Source organism: Choloepus didactylus, chromosome 17 (assembly GCF_015220235.1).
Source record: "Choloepus didactylus isolate mChoDid1 chromosome 17, mChoDid1.pri, whole genome shotgun sequence".
NCBI classification, from domain to species: Eukaryota; Metazoa; Chordata; class Mammalia; order Pilosa; family Megalonychidae; genus Choloepus; species Choloepus didactylus.
In genome coordinates, this window is record NC_051323.1 from 74557470 (window position 1) to 74571517 (window position 14048).

At 39.9% G+C, this 14048-nt stretch overlaps 1 protein-coding gene across 2 annotated transcripts in view; it reads left to right on the top strand.

Annotated features, from left to right (window-relative positions):
* TMEM131 (transmembrane protein 131) overlaps positions 1 to 14048 on the top strand; it is a 210113-nt gene that overhangs the window by 86139 nt on the left and 109926 nt on the right. For both annotated transcript variants that reach the window (XM_037806416.1, XM_037806415.1), the window contains exon 4: positions 12556 to 12624. In XM_037806416.1, the coding sequence (XP_037662344.1) occupies positions 12556 to 12624 (69 nt within the window). The remainder of the gene's footprint in view (positions 1 to 12555; positions 12625 to 14048) is intronic.

Below are 14048 nucleotides of genomic sequence, written 5' to 3' on the forward strand. Positions count from 1 at the left end.
TATGGCTGAATAATATTCCATTGTGTGTATGTAACACATTTTGTTCATTCATTTATTTATTGATGAGCATTTGGTAATTGTGAATAATGCTGCTATGAACTTTGGTGTACAAATACCTGTTTGAGACCCTGCTTTCAATTCTTTTATGTACATACCTAGAATGGTTTTGCTGGGTCATATGGTAGTTAATTCTGTGTTCAACTTTTTGAGGAACCACCAAACTGATTTACACAGGGCACTTTAAAGATGTCATCCCACTGTGTTCTGGCCTCCAGGCTTCCGATGAGAAATCAGCTGTTAATCTTATTGAAGATCCCTTGAGCATGAGGAGTTGCTTCTCTTGCTGCTTTTGAGACCTCTCTTCCTTTTTAGCATTTAACAGTTTGATTATAATATGTCTGAGTTTTTCGTACTTGGAGTTTGTTGAGGTCTTGGACATGTAGCTTCATGTCTCTCTTCAAAATTGGAAAGTTTCAGTAATTATTTCTTTAAATATTCTTTCTGCCCCTGTTTCTCTCTCTTCTCCTTCTCTGATATGTTGGTCTGCTTGGTGTCATCTCACAAGTCCCTTAGACACTGTTTACTTTTCTTCATTCTTTTTTCTTTCTGTTCCTCAGACGACAGTTTAAACTGTCTTGTCGTCAAGTTCACTGTCCCTTTCTTTTCTTTGTGCAAGTCTGCTGTTTGAACCCCTTTAGTGAATTTTTCATTTCAGTTAGTTTACATTTCAGCTCTAGAATTTCTTTTTGGTTCCTTTATATAATTCCTGTTTCTTAATTGCTATATTCTTATTTTTTCTGAATCTCTTTAGTTCTTTGTCCATGGTTTCCTTTAGCTCTTGACTGCTGTTTCATTTTGCTAAAGCTGTCGGAATGCAATACACTAGTAATAGATTGGCTTTTACAATGGGGATTTATTAACTTACAGTTTACAGTTCTTAGGCTGTGAGTTGTCCCAATTAATGCATCAATAGGATGATGCCTTCTCTGAAGACAGACTGTGGGCATCCGAGATAGCTCTGTCACATGGGAAGGCACATGGCTGGTGTCTGCTGGTCCTTTGTTCCCACCTTTCATTGCTTTCAGCTTTGGATTCCAGTGGCTTCTTCTCTGACCTTCTGTGGGTCCTCCCCTGGCCTTTCTGGGGCTTTTTGTTAAGCTCTCTGGATCTTTTCTGTTCTTTATTCTCTTGTAAAGGTCTGCAGTAAAAGGATTAAGACCCACCTTGAATGGGGTGGGTCACATCTCAATTGAAATAATCTAACCAAAGGTTACACCACAGTAGGTCTCCACCCACAGGAATGGACCAAAAGAACATGGCCTTTTCTGGGGTACATAACAGCTTCAAACCACCACACCCATATTTGAGACAGTTTTTTTTAAATTCAGTTTTATTGCAATGTATTCACATACCATACAGTCATCCATGGTATACAATCAACTGTTCATGGTACGATCATATAGTTATGCATTCATCACCACAGTCTATTCCTGAACATTTTCCTTACATCAGAAAGAATCAGAATAAGAATAAAAAATAAGAGTAAAAAAAGAACACCCAAACCATCCCCCCCATCCCACCTTATTTGTCATTTAGTTTTTGTCCCCATTTTTCTACTCATCCATCCATTCACTACATAAAGGGAGTGTGATCCACAAGGTTTTCACAATCACACTGTCACCCCTTGTAATCTACATTATTATACAGTAGTCTTCAGGAGGCCAGACTACTGGGTTGGAGTTTGGTAGTTTCAGGTATTTACTTCTAGCTATTCCAGTACATTAAAACCTAAGAGGTGTTATCTATATAGTGCATAAGAATGTCCACCAGAGTGACCTCTCGACTCCATTTGAAATCTCTCAGCCACTGAAACTATTTCGTCTCATTTTGCATCCCCCTTTTGGTCAAGAAGATACTCTCAATCCCATGATGCCGGGTCCAGATTCATCCCCGGGAGTCATATCCTGCATTGCCAGGGAGATTTACACCCCTGGGAGTCGGGTCCCATGTAGGGGGGAGGGCAGTGAGTTCCCCTGCCGAGGTGGCTCAGTTAGAGAGAGAGAGGGCCACATCTGAGCAACAAAGAGGTACTCAGGGGGAGACTCTTAGGCACAATTATATGCAAGTTTAGCCTCTCCTTTGCAGTAATGAGCTTCATAAGGGCAAGTCCCACGATAGAGGGCTCAGCACATCAAACCTCCAGTCCCAATGTTTGTGACAACATCAACACCAGTCCAGGTGAGGAAGCCCAACACTTCTACACCTTCCCCCAGCTCCTCGGGGAGGGGGGAGGGGCGCTGTAAATATATTTTTTATTCTCTGCCCAAATTGCTTTGGGATGAGACAGTTGTTTTAAAGTCTTTGCCTAGGAATTCCAATCTTTGGGCTTCCTTGTGGACAATTTCTGTCAATTTAGTTTTTTCCTTTGAATGGGCCATGCTTTCTTTTTCCTTTATATGCTTTGGGAGTTTTTATGGAAAACTGGATGTTCAATTATTATAATGTGGTATCTCTGGAAATCAGATCTCCCACTTCCGAGAATTCCTAAAGGCTTAGCTTGTGTTTAGCCAGTGTTTTGACAGAGATTTCCTTAATTGCCTTGTGGTTAAAAATTAAAGAAAACAAACCAAACCAACAAAACAAAACAAACAAACAAAAAAACTCTGACTTGGTGAATTGGTTTTGTGCTGGGGCACTCCTTTAATGCTTGGCGGGGCCATATAAAACTCTACTTTGGCCTTTACCTCCTGCTGGCACTGAGCCTAGAGAGCATCCATGGGTGAAAGCTTAGTCTTTTCAATTCTCTTCTTCATATGATTTGTGCCCTAGGCATGTATGTGGCTTCCTAATTAATTCCCCATTGTACATGGATGCTTTTGCTTGCCCTAATTTTCCAAAGAAAATTCTCTCCTAGTTTTCCCTCCTAGGCCTTAGGTGGCCTATTATATATCTCAATGACTATCTTTTGCCCCAGGTGGCTGCAGGCTTTTTCATTTTCTTTACAAAGTTTATGAACAGGGCCTGCTACTTTTTTGCCCTGTTGGGTCTGAATTAGGCAAAAGAGATAAAAATGCTCACCAGTCCTTCAGGTAGTCCCCAGACAGATTAAAACAGACAAAATCAATAATTTGCAAGTAAGGTCTGCTCTGCACCTGCTGGAACTAGGGACCAGGGTCCCGCACCAGGAATGTGGGGTGCCATCTTCAGGACTACCATGAGCTGGGGAGGGAGTGGGACAAGGCAAGTAAGAACGCCACAGAGCTTTCCTACTATTGTTTTTTTTTTAATGCAATTTTACTGAGATATCTCACACACCATATAATCCATCCAAAGTATATAATCATTGGCACACAGTTTCATGATATACTTGTGCATTCATCACCACAATCAATTTTTGAACATTTTCATTACTCCAAAATAAAAAATATATAAAAAATTAAAAAAAGAAATAAAAAAGAATACCCAAACCATCCCATACTCCTTATCGCCCCTATTATTTATATATATTTTTTGTCATTATTTATTACTCATCTGCCCATACAGATGGTTAAAGGAAGTGTTAATCGCCAGGTTTTCACTATCACATAGTCTTATGGTAAAAGCTTTACAGTTATACAGTGATCATTGAGAATCAAGTCTACTGGATTACCATTCAACAGATTCAGGTATTTCCTTCTGGCTAGTCTAATACACTGAAAACTAAAAAGGAATATCTATATAACGCATGAGAATAACCTCCAGATTGACCTCTTGACTCTGCTTGAGATCTCTCAGCCACTGAAACTTTATTTTGTTTCATTTCTTTTCCCCCTTATGGTCAGGACAGCATTCTCAATCCCAGGATGCCAGGACCAGGCTTGTCCCTGGGAGTCCTGTCCCACATTGCCAGGGAGACTTACACTCCTGGGAGTCATGTCTCACATGGAGGGGAGGGTAGTGAGTTTATTTGCAGAGTTGGCTGAGAGAAAGAGGCCACATCTGAGCAACAGAAGAAGGTTTGCTGGGGGTGACTCTTAGGCATAATTGTAAGTAGGCTTAGCTTCTCTTTTGCAAGAATAAGTTTCATAAGGGTGAGCCCCAAGATCAAGGGCTTGACGTTAAGTTGGGATTCCATAATGCTTGCAGGAATATCAGGAACTTCCCACTTGATTTCCTACTGTTTTTAAGTTGTTTTTTCCTTAGTTCAGCCTTTGCTTGGTTGCTATAGACCTTTGACTGTTTTCCAGGTCAGGCAAGGTGGTTCTAACAGTTTCTGCTTGTTTTTTTAAGTGTTTCTTTGGAGAAATGAATGTTTGGAACTGTCTAGCCACCCTTTTGCTGACATCACTTATCTGTCCTCTCCATTTTTAAGTGTTCTTTATATATGGTGGATATTAGTCCTTCTGTGTTCTCTGTAGCAAACTTTTTCTCCCTATTGGTCAATGGTCTTTTGATTTTGAAGAAATATACTGTAAATATAAAGACACAGTGTTGTAGTTTGCTAGGCTGCTGAAAGCAGACACCATAAAATGGGTCAGCTTTTAGTAATGGAAATTTATTAGCTTACAGTTTTACAGTTCTGAGGTCATGAAAATGTCCAAATCAAGGCATCATCAAGATGATACCTCCTTCCTGAATACTGGCCGCCAGTGATCCTTGACTCTTCTGTCACATGACAAGGCACATGGTGGTGTCTGCTGGTCTCTCCCTTCTCTTTCAGGTTTTGTTGCTTTCAGCTTCTTTCCTTCATGGTGTTCCAGTTTGCTAATGTTGCTGTTATGCAAAATACCAGAAATGGATTGACTTTTATAAAGGGAGTTTATTTGTTTACAAACTTACAGTTCTGAGGCCATAAAAGCATCCAAACTAAGGCATCAACAAGAGGACACCTTCACTGAAGAAAAGCTGGTGGCATCTGGAATACCTCTGTCAGCTGGGAAGGCAGGTGGCTGGTGTCTGCTCGTCCCAGGTTGTGTTTCAGCTCCTTCTCTCAGCTCCTGTGCGTCCTTTTTCTTCTTTCTCCAGGGCATTTCTCTTTGAACATCTGGGGGTTCTCTGTTAGCTTCTCTGGTGCAAACTCTGGACTTCATCTCTTAGCTTAGCATCTCCAAACATCCTTCTGTCCGCAACTCCAAGCATCTCTAAGCATCTCTGTCTACTCCAACTCCTGATCTCTCTTAAGTATTCTGGTTAACCATTCAAGACCCACGCAGAATCGGCAAGGTCCACTCCTCTATGGAAGTAATTTAGTCAAAGGTTTTACCCACAGTTGGGCAAGTCACATCTCCATGGAAACACTCAATAAAAAATTTCCACCCAACAAGTTTGGATTAAATGATCATGGTTCTTCTGAGGTCCATAACAGTTGCAAACCAGCACACATGGCTTTCTCTCTTTTTGTCTGAATTTCATTCTCTTATAAAGGACTCCAGTAAGAGGATTAAGACCTACCCTGAATGAGGTGGATCACATCTTAACTTAAGATCCTGCTCACCAAAGGATCCTACTTACAATGGTTCCACACCCACAGGAGTAGTTTAACATGAAGAACATACTTTTCTGGGGTATATAAAACTTTAAACCATCACACACAGGTAGGTTACAAGTAAGAAGATGGGGGAAAAACAGGTAAACACTAATCTTAAAAGAGCTGGGGTATCTATAATTACTATCCAACAAAGTAGGCTTCAAGACAGAATATTACAAGAGATAAAGGGGGATATTTTACAGTAATAAAAGAGATTATTAATTGTGAAGTTACAACAATCCTTAATCTTTATAAGCCTCATTCTCTCTTGACTTTGTGAACCTTAACACTTTTGTAAGCTGTCCCTCCATCTAGATTTGTTTAATTTTTCTTCACGAATGAGAATCACCTTGTTCATTTTTGGCAGGAGCATCACATTCTGCCTTCCTAGGGATTATTTCATCATTTCATGGAATTCCATCTTGATTTATCTCTAGTGTTTTTGAGTGTGTCTCCATAGAGTTTTTAGTGGTTGCTCTAGGTATTACATTATACGTACGTTACTGTAGTCTGCTGGTGTGGCATTTTGCCAGTTTGAGTGAAGTATAGAAACCTTCTCTCTGAGTCCTTTTATCTTTCCCTTTTAATAATATAACTGACCTAAAAATTTCCTGAATATACATTGAAAACACGTCAGACAGTATTGGAATTTTCCCTTCAACCATCAAAGATAATTTTTCTTCTCAGGAGAAGGAAAGTCATTTGTGTTCACCTATACTGTTACTCTTCCTGTTGTTCTTTCTACCTTCCTGATGTTCCAAGATTCCTTCTTTCATCATTTTTTCTGTTTGAAGCACTTCCTTTAGCTGTTCTTTTACGATAGGTCTGCTGGTTACAAATGTTTTTGGGTTTCCTTCGTCTGAGAATGTCTTAATTTCCCCTCCTTTCCTGAAGAATGTTTTCACTGTCGGTCTTTCGTAGCATCCTATTCCTGTGTCATCAAGGTATCATTAATATCCTATTTTTCTGTTTATTTTGATTTCCTTTTTTCATTTTTGAATTGTCTTCAAATTTTTGGTAGTTTTTAGCTGATCATTTTGATTTAAGTATGAAGCCTTAAAGATTTTAATTCATTCGGAAGAAGCTCCAAATATTAGAATCTGGAGGTTCTGTCTCTGGGATTATTCCACGTATCCTGGGTGTGTATGTGGTTGCTAGCATTGTGGGAGCAAGGCAGAGTAAAGAAATTGGTGGTCATACCATGCAGACTGCAGACTTTCCCTTGAAATCCTTATTTTTTTTTTCCTGTCACACCCTGCTCCTCACAGCCTGCTGTGTAGGGTGTCCCCAAATCCAGAGGTACTTGAGTTCAGTTTCTCTAGAGAATATACCTGAGATTGGGGGTGCGGTGAGGTAGCTGACTGACAAAAATTGACCTGTGGGATAACTGTTCTATGCGGATTTGTAGCCTATGGCCCTGCAGGTCTACGTGCAGAAATCCTGAGTCCTTTGTCCCTTTGGCCTTCGAGACGAGTCTTTCCAGGGTGGACAAGCAAATTGGTTTGCATCTAAAGCAAGAACCTTGTTGCTTTCTCCACTCTGATAAGCTTTCCATCTCCCACAAGGTCATTGAAAACTTTGTTCTCTGTGTGGTCTCTTCCTCCATTTTCTTTATATCTGGTCTTTAGTTTTTTTAACCATTATTTTTGTAGTGTTTCACAGGGAGAAGAAATACATACATGTGATCAATCCAGGTGTTTAACATTTCCATTTAAAAATATAGTGATAGTTAGATTACCCATCCTAAAAATGAAGCTCCTTAAAAATGACATTATCCTTATTTTTAAAACATTTATCTTACAGTCTTGTGTAAATGCTACCCAGTGACTATTTCCACAAGGAGTTAGAAAGGTAATCAACTTAAGAGGTTCTAGTTCCTTCCACTGTCTTTCTTTGCCTTAAGAGTCTTGGCTTTCCTGAATAGGAATAAGGAAGTAGGTAACCATTGTCTTCCTCTTTCTCCCACCTCCTTTTCTCTGTCTTTCCCCACCTTTCTTTTTGATTTTTATTTCATGTTGGTGACCCAGGAAGCTTGGATGGCTTAGCTGGAGATTTTCCTCTTGGAGTGGAATCCCCAGGCAATGTCCTCTGTTACATAAAATCAACCATGCTGATGTGGTAACCATTTGTATATCTAGAAAAATATGTAATATGTAGGAGAAATCCTATATACATTTTTAAAGTCAGTGTTTATTTAGCTGTCTCTTTAATAATCATATTTGGGACCATTTTAAACTGTTGGTGTTAAGGTGCTAAGGTACTGTTCTGGTTTGCTAAAGCTGCCATTATGCAAAAGATCTGAAATGGGTTGGCTTTTATAAAGGGGATTTATTAGGTTATAAATTAAGGTTCTAAGGCATAGTGTCCAAACTGAGGCATTAACAAGAGGATACCTTCACTGAAGAAAGGCCGATAACGTCTGGAACACCTTTGTCAGCTGGGAAGGCACGTGGCTGGTGTCTGCTGGTCCTTTGTTCTTGGGTTGCATTTCACAAAGCCTTTCTCCAAAATGTCTCTGGGCTTCTCTCTCTCTTAGCTTCTCTCTCTCAGCCTCTGTGCATCCTTGCCTGTTCTCTGAGGGCATTTCTTTCTAAGTGTCTGCGGGTCCTCTCATAGTTTCTCCGGGGCAAACTCTGGGCTTCAGCTCTTAGCTTAGCATCTGCAAACATCCTTCTGTCTGTATCTCCCAGCGTCTCCAAGCATCTGTGTCTGTGTTGGCTCTTGGTTTCTCCTAAGAGCACACTCTGGATTACATATCTTAGGTTTTTTCCAAATGTCTCTCTCAGTTTCTCTGAGCTCCTTCTCTCTGTGAGCTCTCTTAAAGGATCCCAGTGATCTAATCAAGATCCACCTGGAATGGGTGGGGTAACACATCCACGAAAATGATCTAATCAAAAGGTCTCATCTACAGATGGGTGGAAACAACCTAAACAAAAGACTTATAAGTCTGTCCCCACAAGATTGCCTTAAAGAACACGGCTTTTGTGGGGGACATAATAGATTCAAACCAGCACAGGTGCCCTCCCTCCCTCCCTCCCTTCCTTCCTTCCTTCCCTTATTTTTTATTGTAATGCCTGTTATGGATCAAGATGTTAAACAATAGTCCTCAAATGTGAGAGTGTGCATAAAGACACAGGTTTCTAGGCTCTCTGCTGGAAGTAAGGAATCAGATTCTGGAGAATGGGCTCTAGAGTCTGTATTATAGTACACGTTCTGGGTGATTGAGGTGCAGACAGGCCACAGACTGTTCTCTGAGAGACATTGGGTCAGGGAGTACCTTTCGTTTAGGTAGCACTTATGCCTGGGGGAGCGTTTTCATTCTCTTAGTCTTCAGCAAACACCCAAAGCCCCAAGAAGGCCCGATATGTTTTCATTTGGGAGTTTCCAGCTTAGCTTTGACCTGACAGTTCAACAAGTAGCATAGACCTTTTCCCGCAAATTTCCTGTATATCTCCAGTTGTTCCCTAGCTTGGACTCAGGAAACGGTCTTCATTCATCTCCCTGTCCCCAAATAAATACTGATTAATTTTTAAAGAAAATGAATGTGCCAAACTTTATTGAGACTTTCAGAATAGTTACTGCAGAAGACATAAAATCATTCTCTGTACTATTATGTCTCAGATTCTGTTGCTCTGAAATTGGCAAAAGAACCTTTTTCTTTTATTGCTTTTCTCTGAATTTATTTTTGAGCACAAGTATTTTGCCCTTTCTAAATAAACATGTGGCAGCAACCATTTCAGTCAGCTACAGATCTATAGCAGCTGTTAATACGCTTTTGGTTTTATTAAAATAGGATTATGCCTCTGGCAATTTGTGTTGTGCTCAATTGAATATTAAACCTTTCCTTGGATATAAATCTGCTATTGCTTTGAAAGTATGCATTCATATACAAGGGAATCACCTTCTATGTATTTTTTCCTCTGTTTCATATTCTGTGAGCATACCAAAAATATCACAATATAACAATTGCAGGGCCTCGCTTTTGTGGAGAATTTTGCAGGAGGTCTTAGCCAGCACAAGGCATAAAAAAGGGAAAACATGGTTTAAGGATTTGCAAAGAAGACATAGAAATGTTAACATGCAGATGATTTATCTGCAGAGATAATGCAAGAAAAAGCTTATTTGGGCAGCACATGTAGTGACACTAGAAAATCCATGAGAATCTATAGACAAACAATTAGAATTAAACTCACCAGGATGACGAGATATAAAAATCAATCTTTTTAATATAAAGCAGTATATATCCAGCTACTGGTACTTGACATCTCCATCTAGAGAAGGCATCTCCAACTTAAAATGCCCGAAGCAGTAGTTCTGAACGCCTTATCCTGTCCCACTTCCGCCACCTCTGGCACCCTCTCATGTATTTAGTTTCTCAGGCCAGAATCTTGGAATTCCACTATCCCTGATTCCTCCCTTCTTTCTCGCACAGTCTCAGATCAGTCCCTCAGCATAACCTGTTGTCTCTAACTTCCAAAAGTGGTCAGAAAACGTCTTTTTTGCCATCCTGCCAGGCCACCGCCTCTTGCTAAGACCACTGCAGCACTTCATGTTCCCACCCTTGGGCTCCTACAATCTACCCTTCACAAAGCCGCCAGAATTAGCCTTTTAAATGTGTCAGATCCTGCGACTTCCTTGCTCAGAACACTCTGCAGACCTTTTAACACTTAGAGTGGGACCTAAACCTCTAGGAGACCTGGTCCTCGGGCCTCTCTGGACCTCAGTCCCCCCCCACACACACACACTTCCTGTGATGGGGGCTTCAGCCTCCTTGTCCTCAGCAGGTCCCCGGGCCACTTCCCTGTCCTCACCCGGCCCTCTCAGGGCATGGATTGTCTTTCGGGCAGGCGCCGTCACCTGGTAGGTTCCACATCTGTCTCCCCTGCTGGATTTGAGTGCCCCCCAGCAGGTGCTTTGCCTTGTTCCCCACGGTGCCCTGGCACGCAGCACGCACTCCATATGGTGTATCGGGTGAATGGGTGTGTACTGTCTACCCTGCCTGGCTACTTCACCCATTTCCATTTGCATCTGAGGAGTAAACTGTCACTCCTGTGAGGGGAAAACCATATTTGAATCGCTTGTGCATCTCGGTCATCTAACACAGTCTGTGTTTACTTGTATGAATCAGTAACTAATGAGCATTTGTTTGATGCATTATATTTCATTTTTCCTTGATTGAATTAAAATTTTGTGTAAATTTGGGTTTCACCCTATTACAGTGGATGAGCTGAACAGCATCTGTTGTTTGAAAAGAAGCCAAGAGTGCCCTTATTCTCTCATGTCTCAGAACGGGGAAAACGAGAGAATGAATTCTGTACCTCCTACTAGTGATGGCACATGTGTTATGAGGAGTTGTTCCTCCTTTGACCCTGTGCCTCTAGTTTTGTACTCTACTAAAGTACGGTCTGAAGTTTGGTGTTTTCCTTTTGTGTATGTGTTTGTCCTCTTTTCTGTTCAGCATGTGGAGGGATTATCCAACCCCAGAGGAATTCTCGTAACTGCTAGGGCTGAAAGCACATTGGGATTCTGTCACTGTTAGCTCAGTTACCGTACTCCCCAACCCTGTAATCTTTATCGACTTGAGTTAGAGCTGAGTTTTCTGTACGTTCTGGATGGCCTTGTCTGTTTCCAATGTATTCCCTCTATCTCCTGAATGAAATCACTGTGTCGTTTGGAAGTTTGTGTTCTCGTGAATTGGAGTGGAGATGGAAATAAAGTCACTGTGCAAATTGGGTTTTGCTTTAACATTGTACTAGTTAGAGTTCTCTAGGAAAACAGAATCACCAAGAGATATCTAAAAATATAAGATTTATAAAAGTGTCTCACACAGCTGTGGGGATGCACAAGTCCAAATTCCATAGGGCAGGCAGCAGACTGGCAACTCCAGTGAAGACGTTCGATGAACTCCTCAGGCAGCAAACTGGCAACCCCGATGAACGAGTTCAGTGAGGTCCTCAGGAAACAAACTGGCAGCTTCCATGACCTCCTCAGGAAACACTTCTCTGGTCAGCTGAAGAAGAAATGAAGGTCCGCTAGTGAAGACTTCTATTGTTTAGAAGTCTTCAACTGATTGGATTAAATCCAGCTGATTGCATTCTCTCATTGTGGAAGACATGCCCTTCATTGATGTAATCAGTCACAGCTGCAGCCAGTTGACTGATGATTTAATAAACCAACCTTCTGGTTTATTAACCAGCCACAAATGTCCTTGCAGTAACAGTTAGGCCAGTGCTTGCTTGACCAGACACCTGGACACCATCACCTGGTGAAGTTGACACATGAACCTAACCATCACAAACTTCATTTCTTAAAACAAAAAGATCAAAAGCTACTGTTTTGAAGCTTTGGTTAGCTGACTGAATTTCTCAGATAACTGCAGGTATGTGAACGCTCCCTCACCCATCACCCTCAGAGAACGTCACGTATACTTCGCATCAACATCAGGTCATGGTGTTTTCTGGGAGGTTTGCTATGCAGAGAACTGTTTTAATGAGAAGTTCTAATAACAGTGTGATAGTTAAAAATGATACTCACATATTTAGGTCAAGATTTCATGGATCAGTGTGGTTCCAAATTCTCAGGTTAAATAGATAATTTCAGTTCTTGAAAGTTTCTATTCCAAAATTAATTTTTTTTTTTTGCCACGCTAGCTAAAGTGTGAGCATGATTTCTGTCTCTATATGTTGTCTACCAAATCTGTGTAGTTGTATTAACTATTAACTGTTTATTCATCAGGTGAATACATGTATCAAAAAATCAAAGTTAACATGTTAAAGTATAGTGCTATCAATTATATCAAATAAATTTCAACAGTGTACCTGAGAATTTCCTCTTTTCATATGCTTTTGCATAGAAAAAATCATGTCTCCTATTCATTTATTAAACATGCGTTTATTGATTTCCATTAATTAAAAAAGTAATGAACCTTCCTAGTAGAACATTTTTCTTAAAGATATTTAATCATGACAGAAGTCCAGTGTCTCACTATGATGTGGGGAAGAACATTTTTTGAGTAATTGTGTCTTATGCTGTTTTCTTTTTTCTTACAGTATATCTCTGTATCGGGGTAACTGCAGGCCTATACGATTTGAGCCACCAATGCTGGATTTCCATGAACAGTAAGTTTAAAATTTTTGGACTGTATTTTCCTATAAAACTATGATATGTATTTTACATGTATCTGTTTACCAGTTTTCATCTACATGAGAAAGTCACACATTTAGTTCAGTAGGAAAGCAAATTATGTTGATTGCAGTTTGAAAATGGGAAGTAAGCATCTATTATGAGTCTAACATACAAAATCAGTTTTTAGCATTTGAAAAATACGCACATACTGCAGTCTCTGGTTTGGAGGGTCTTATCTTCAGAAGCTGCATAAAACTTATAGATGAGTTTCTTATTAGCATTTTTTTCCATTTTTTATTTAAAATATTTCTTGTGGTTATAGAATGATATTTATTTATTTGATGCGTATGCTTTTACAGTGTAAGCTTTTGTGCACCACCAAGTAGATAGTATTATCACCAACCCCGAAGGGCAGACAAAAGCAATTAAACAGAAACTACGTGGCCCAGTCACAGAATTGCACCTTTAAATCACACTTCTAGTTTACCTTCTGCTCATGGTCTCAGGTTTCTCATATCTTAGGTACACTCAGGGAAAACAAGTCTTCACCAACGTTTGACGCCAACTCAGTTCAGCAGGTGGGTGAGGAGGGCGCCTTAAATGATATACCTCAGAACCCCGCCTCTTTGGGAAGTTAGTGGGGCCATTTAAATGGAGGAGACGGGCTGGCAGAGAGCTGTGTGGACAGCACCACTGTTTAGACCCTTAGAAGGAAAACACTGAAGAGTTGCTTTGTGTGTTTGTTTTAAATGTATGTGTGTATTTGGTGATGTGTTTACTCAGATGTGATGAGTCCATGTATATGACTTCATATGTTGTTTTTTACTACCTTAACAAATAGCACAAACATATTTTTATGCCATAAACTTTTCCTAAATGACATTTTATGTGCTTTTTATTTAATTATGCCCCTATTCTTGCGCATACAGATTTTCTTTTTTCTTTCCTTTTTTATGCTAGTGCTGTAATGAGTGATTTATGTATAAAGGTTGAGGTTGGCTTGTTTTCAATTTGTTTGATGAATAGATAGAGTATTTTCTTAGGCTAAATTTCCAGGAGTAAATTTACTGAGTCAAAGAATGTGAAGATTTTTTTAAGGGTGTTGATACACATTGTCAGTTTGCTTATTCCCCTCCAAGAAATGGTTGTATTTGTTTTACTGCAATCTCATCCCGTTTTAATCGTATCAGTATTTTTAGATATGTTCTGAGTCAACAGATAACAATTGTAGTTTTCTTTAATGCTGTCAGAGTTTTAGTTAGCCATGTTTACTGTAATGAATACGTTAAGTTTGAATAATTTATTTATAATCTCAAACCTAGAATAATAAATATATCAGTTATATTTTACGCAACCACAGTAAGGTAGTTAGCACAAGAATTAATAGATATCTGATAGTAGTTGTGTCTTTTCAGGG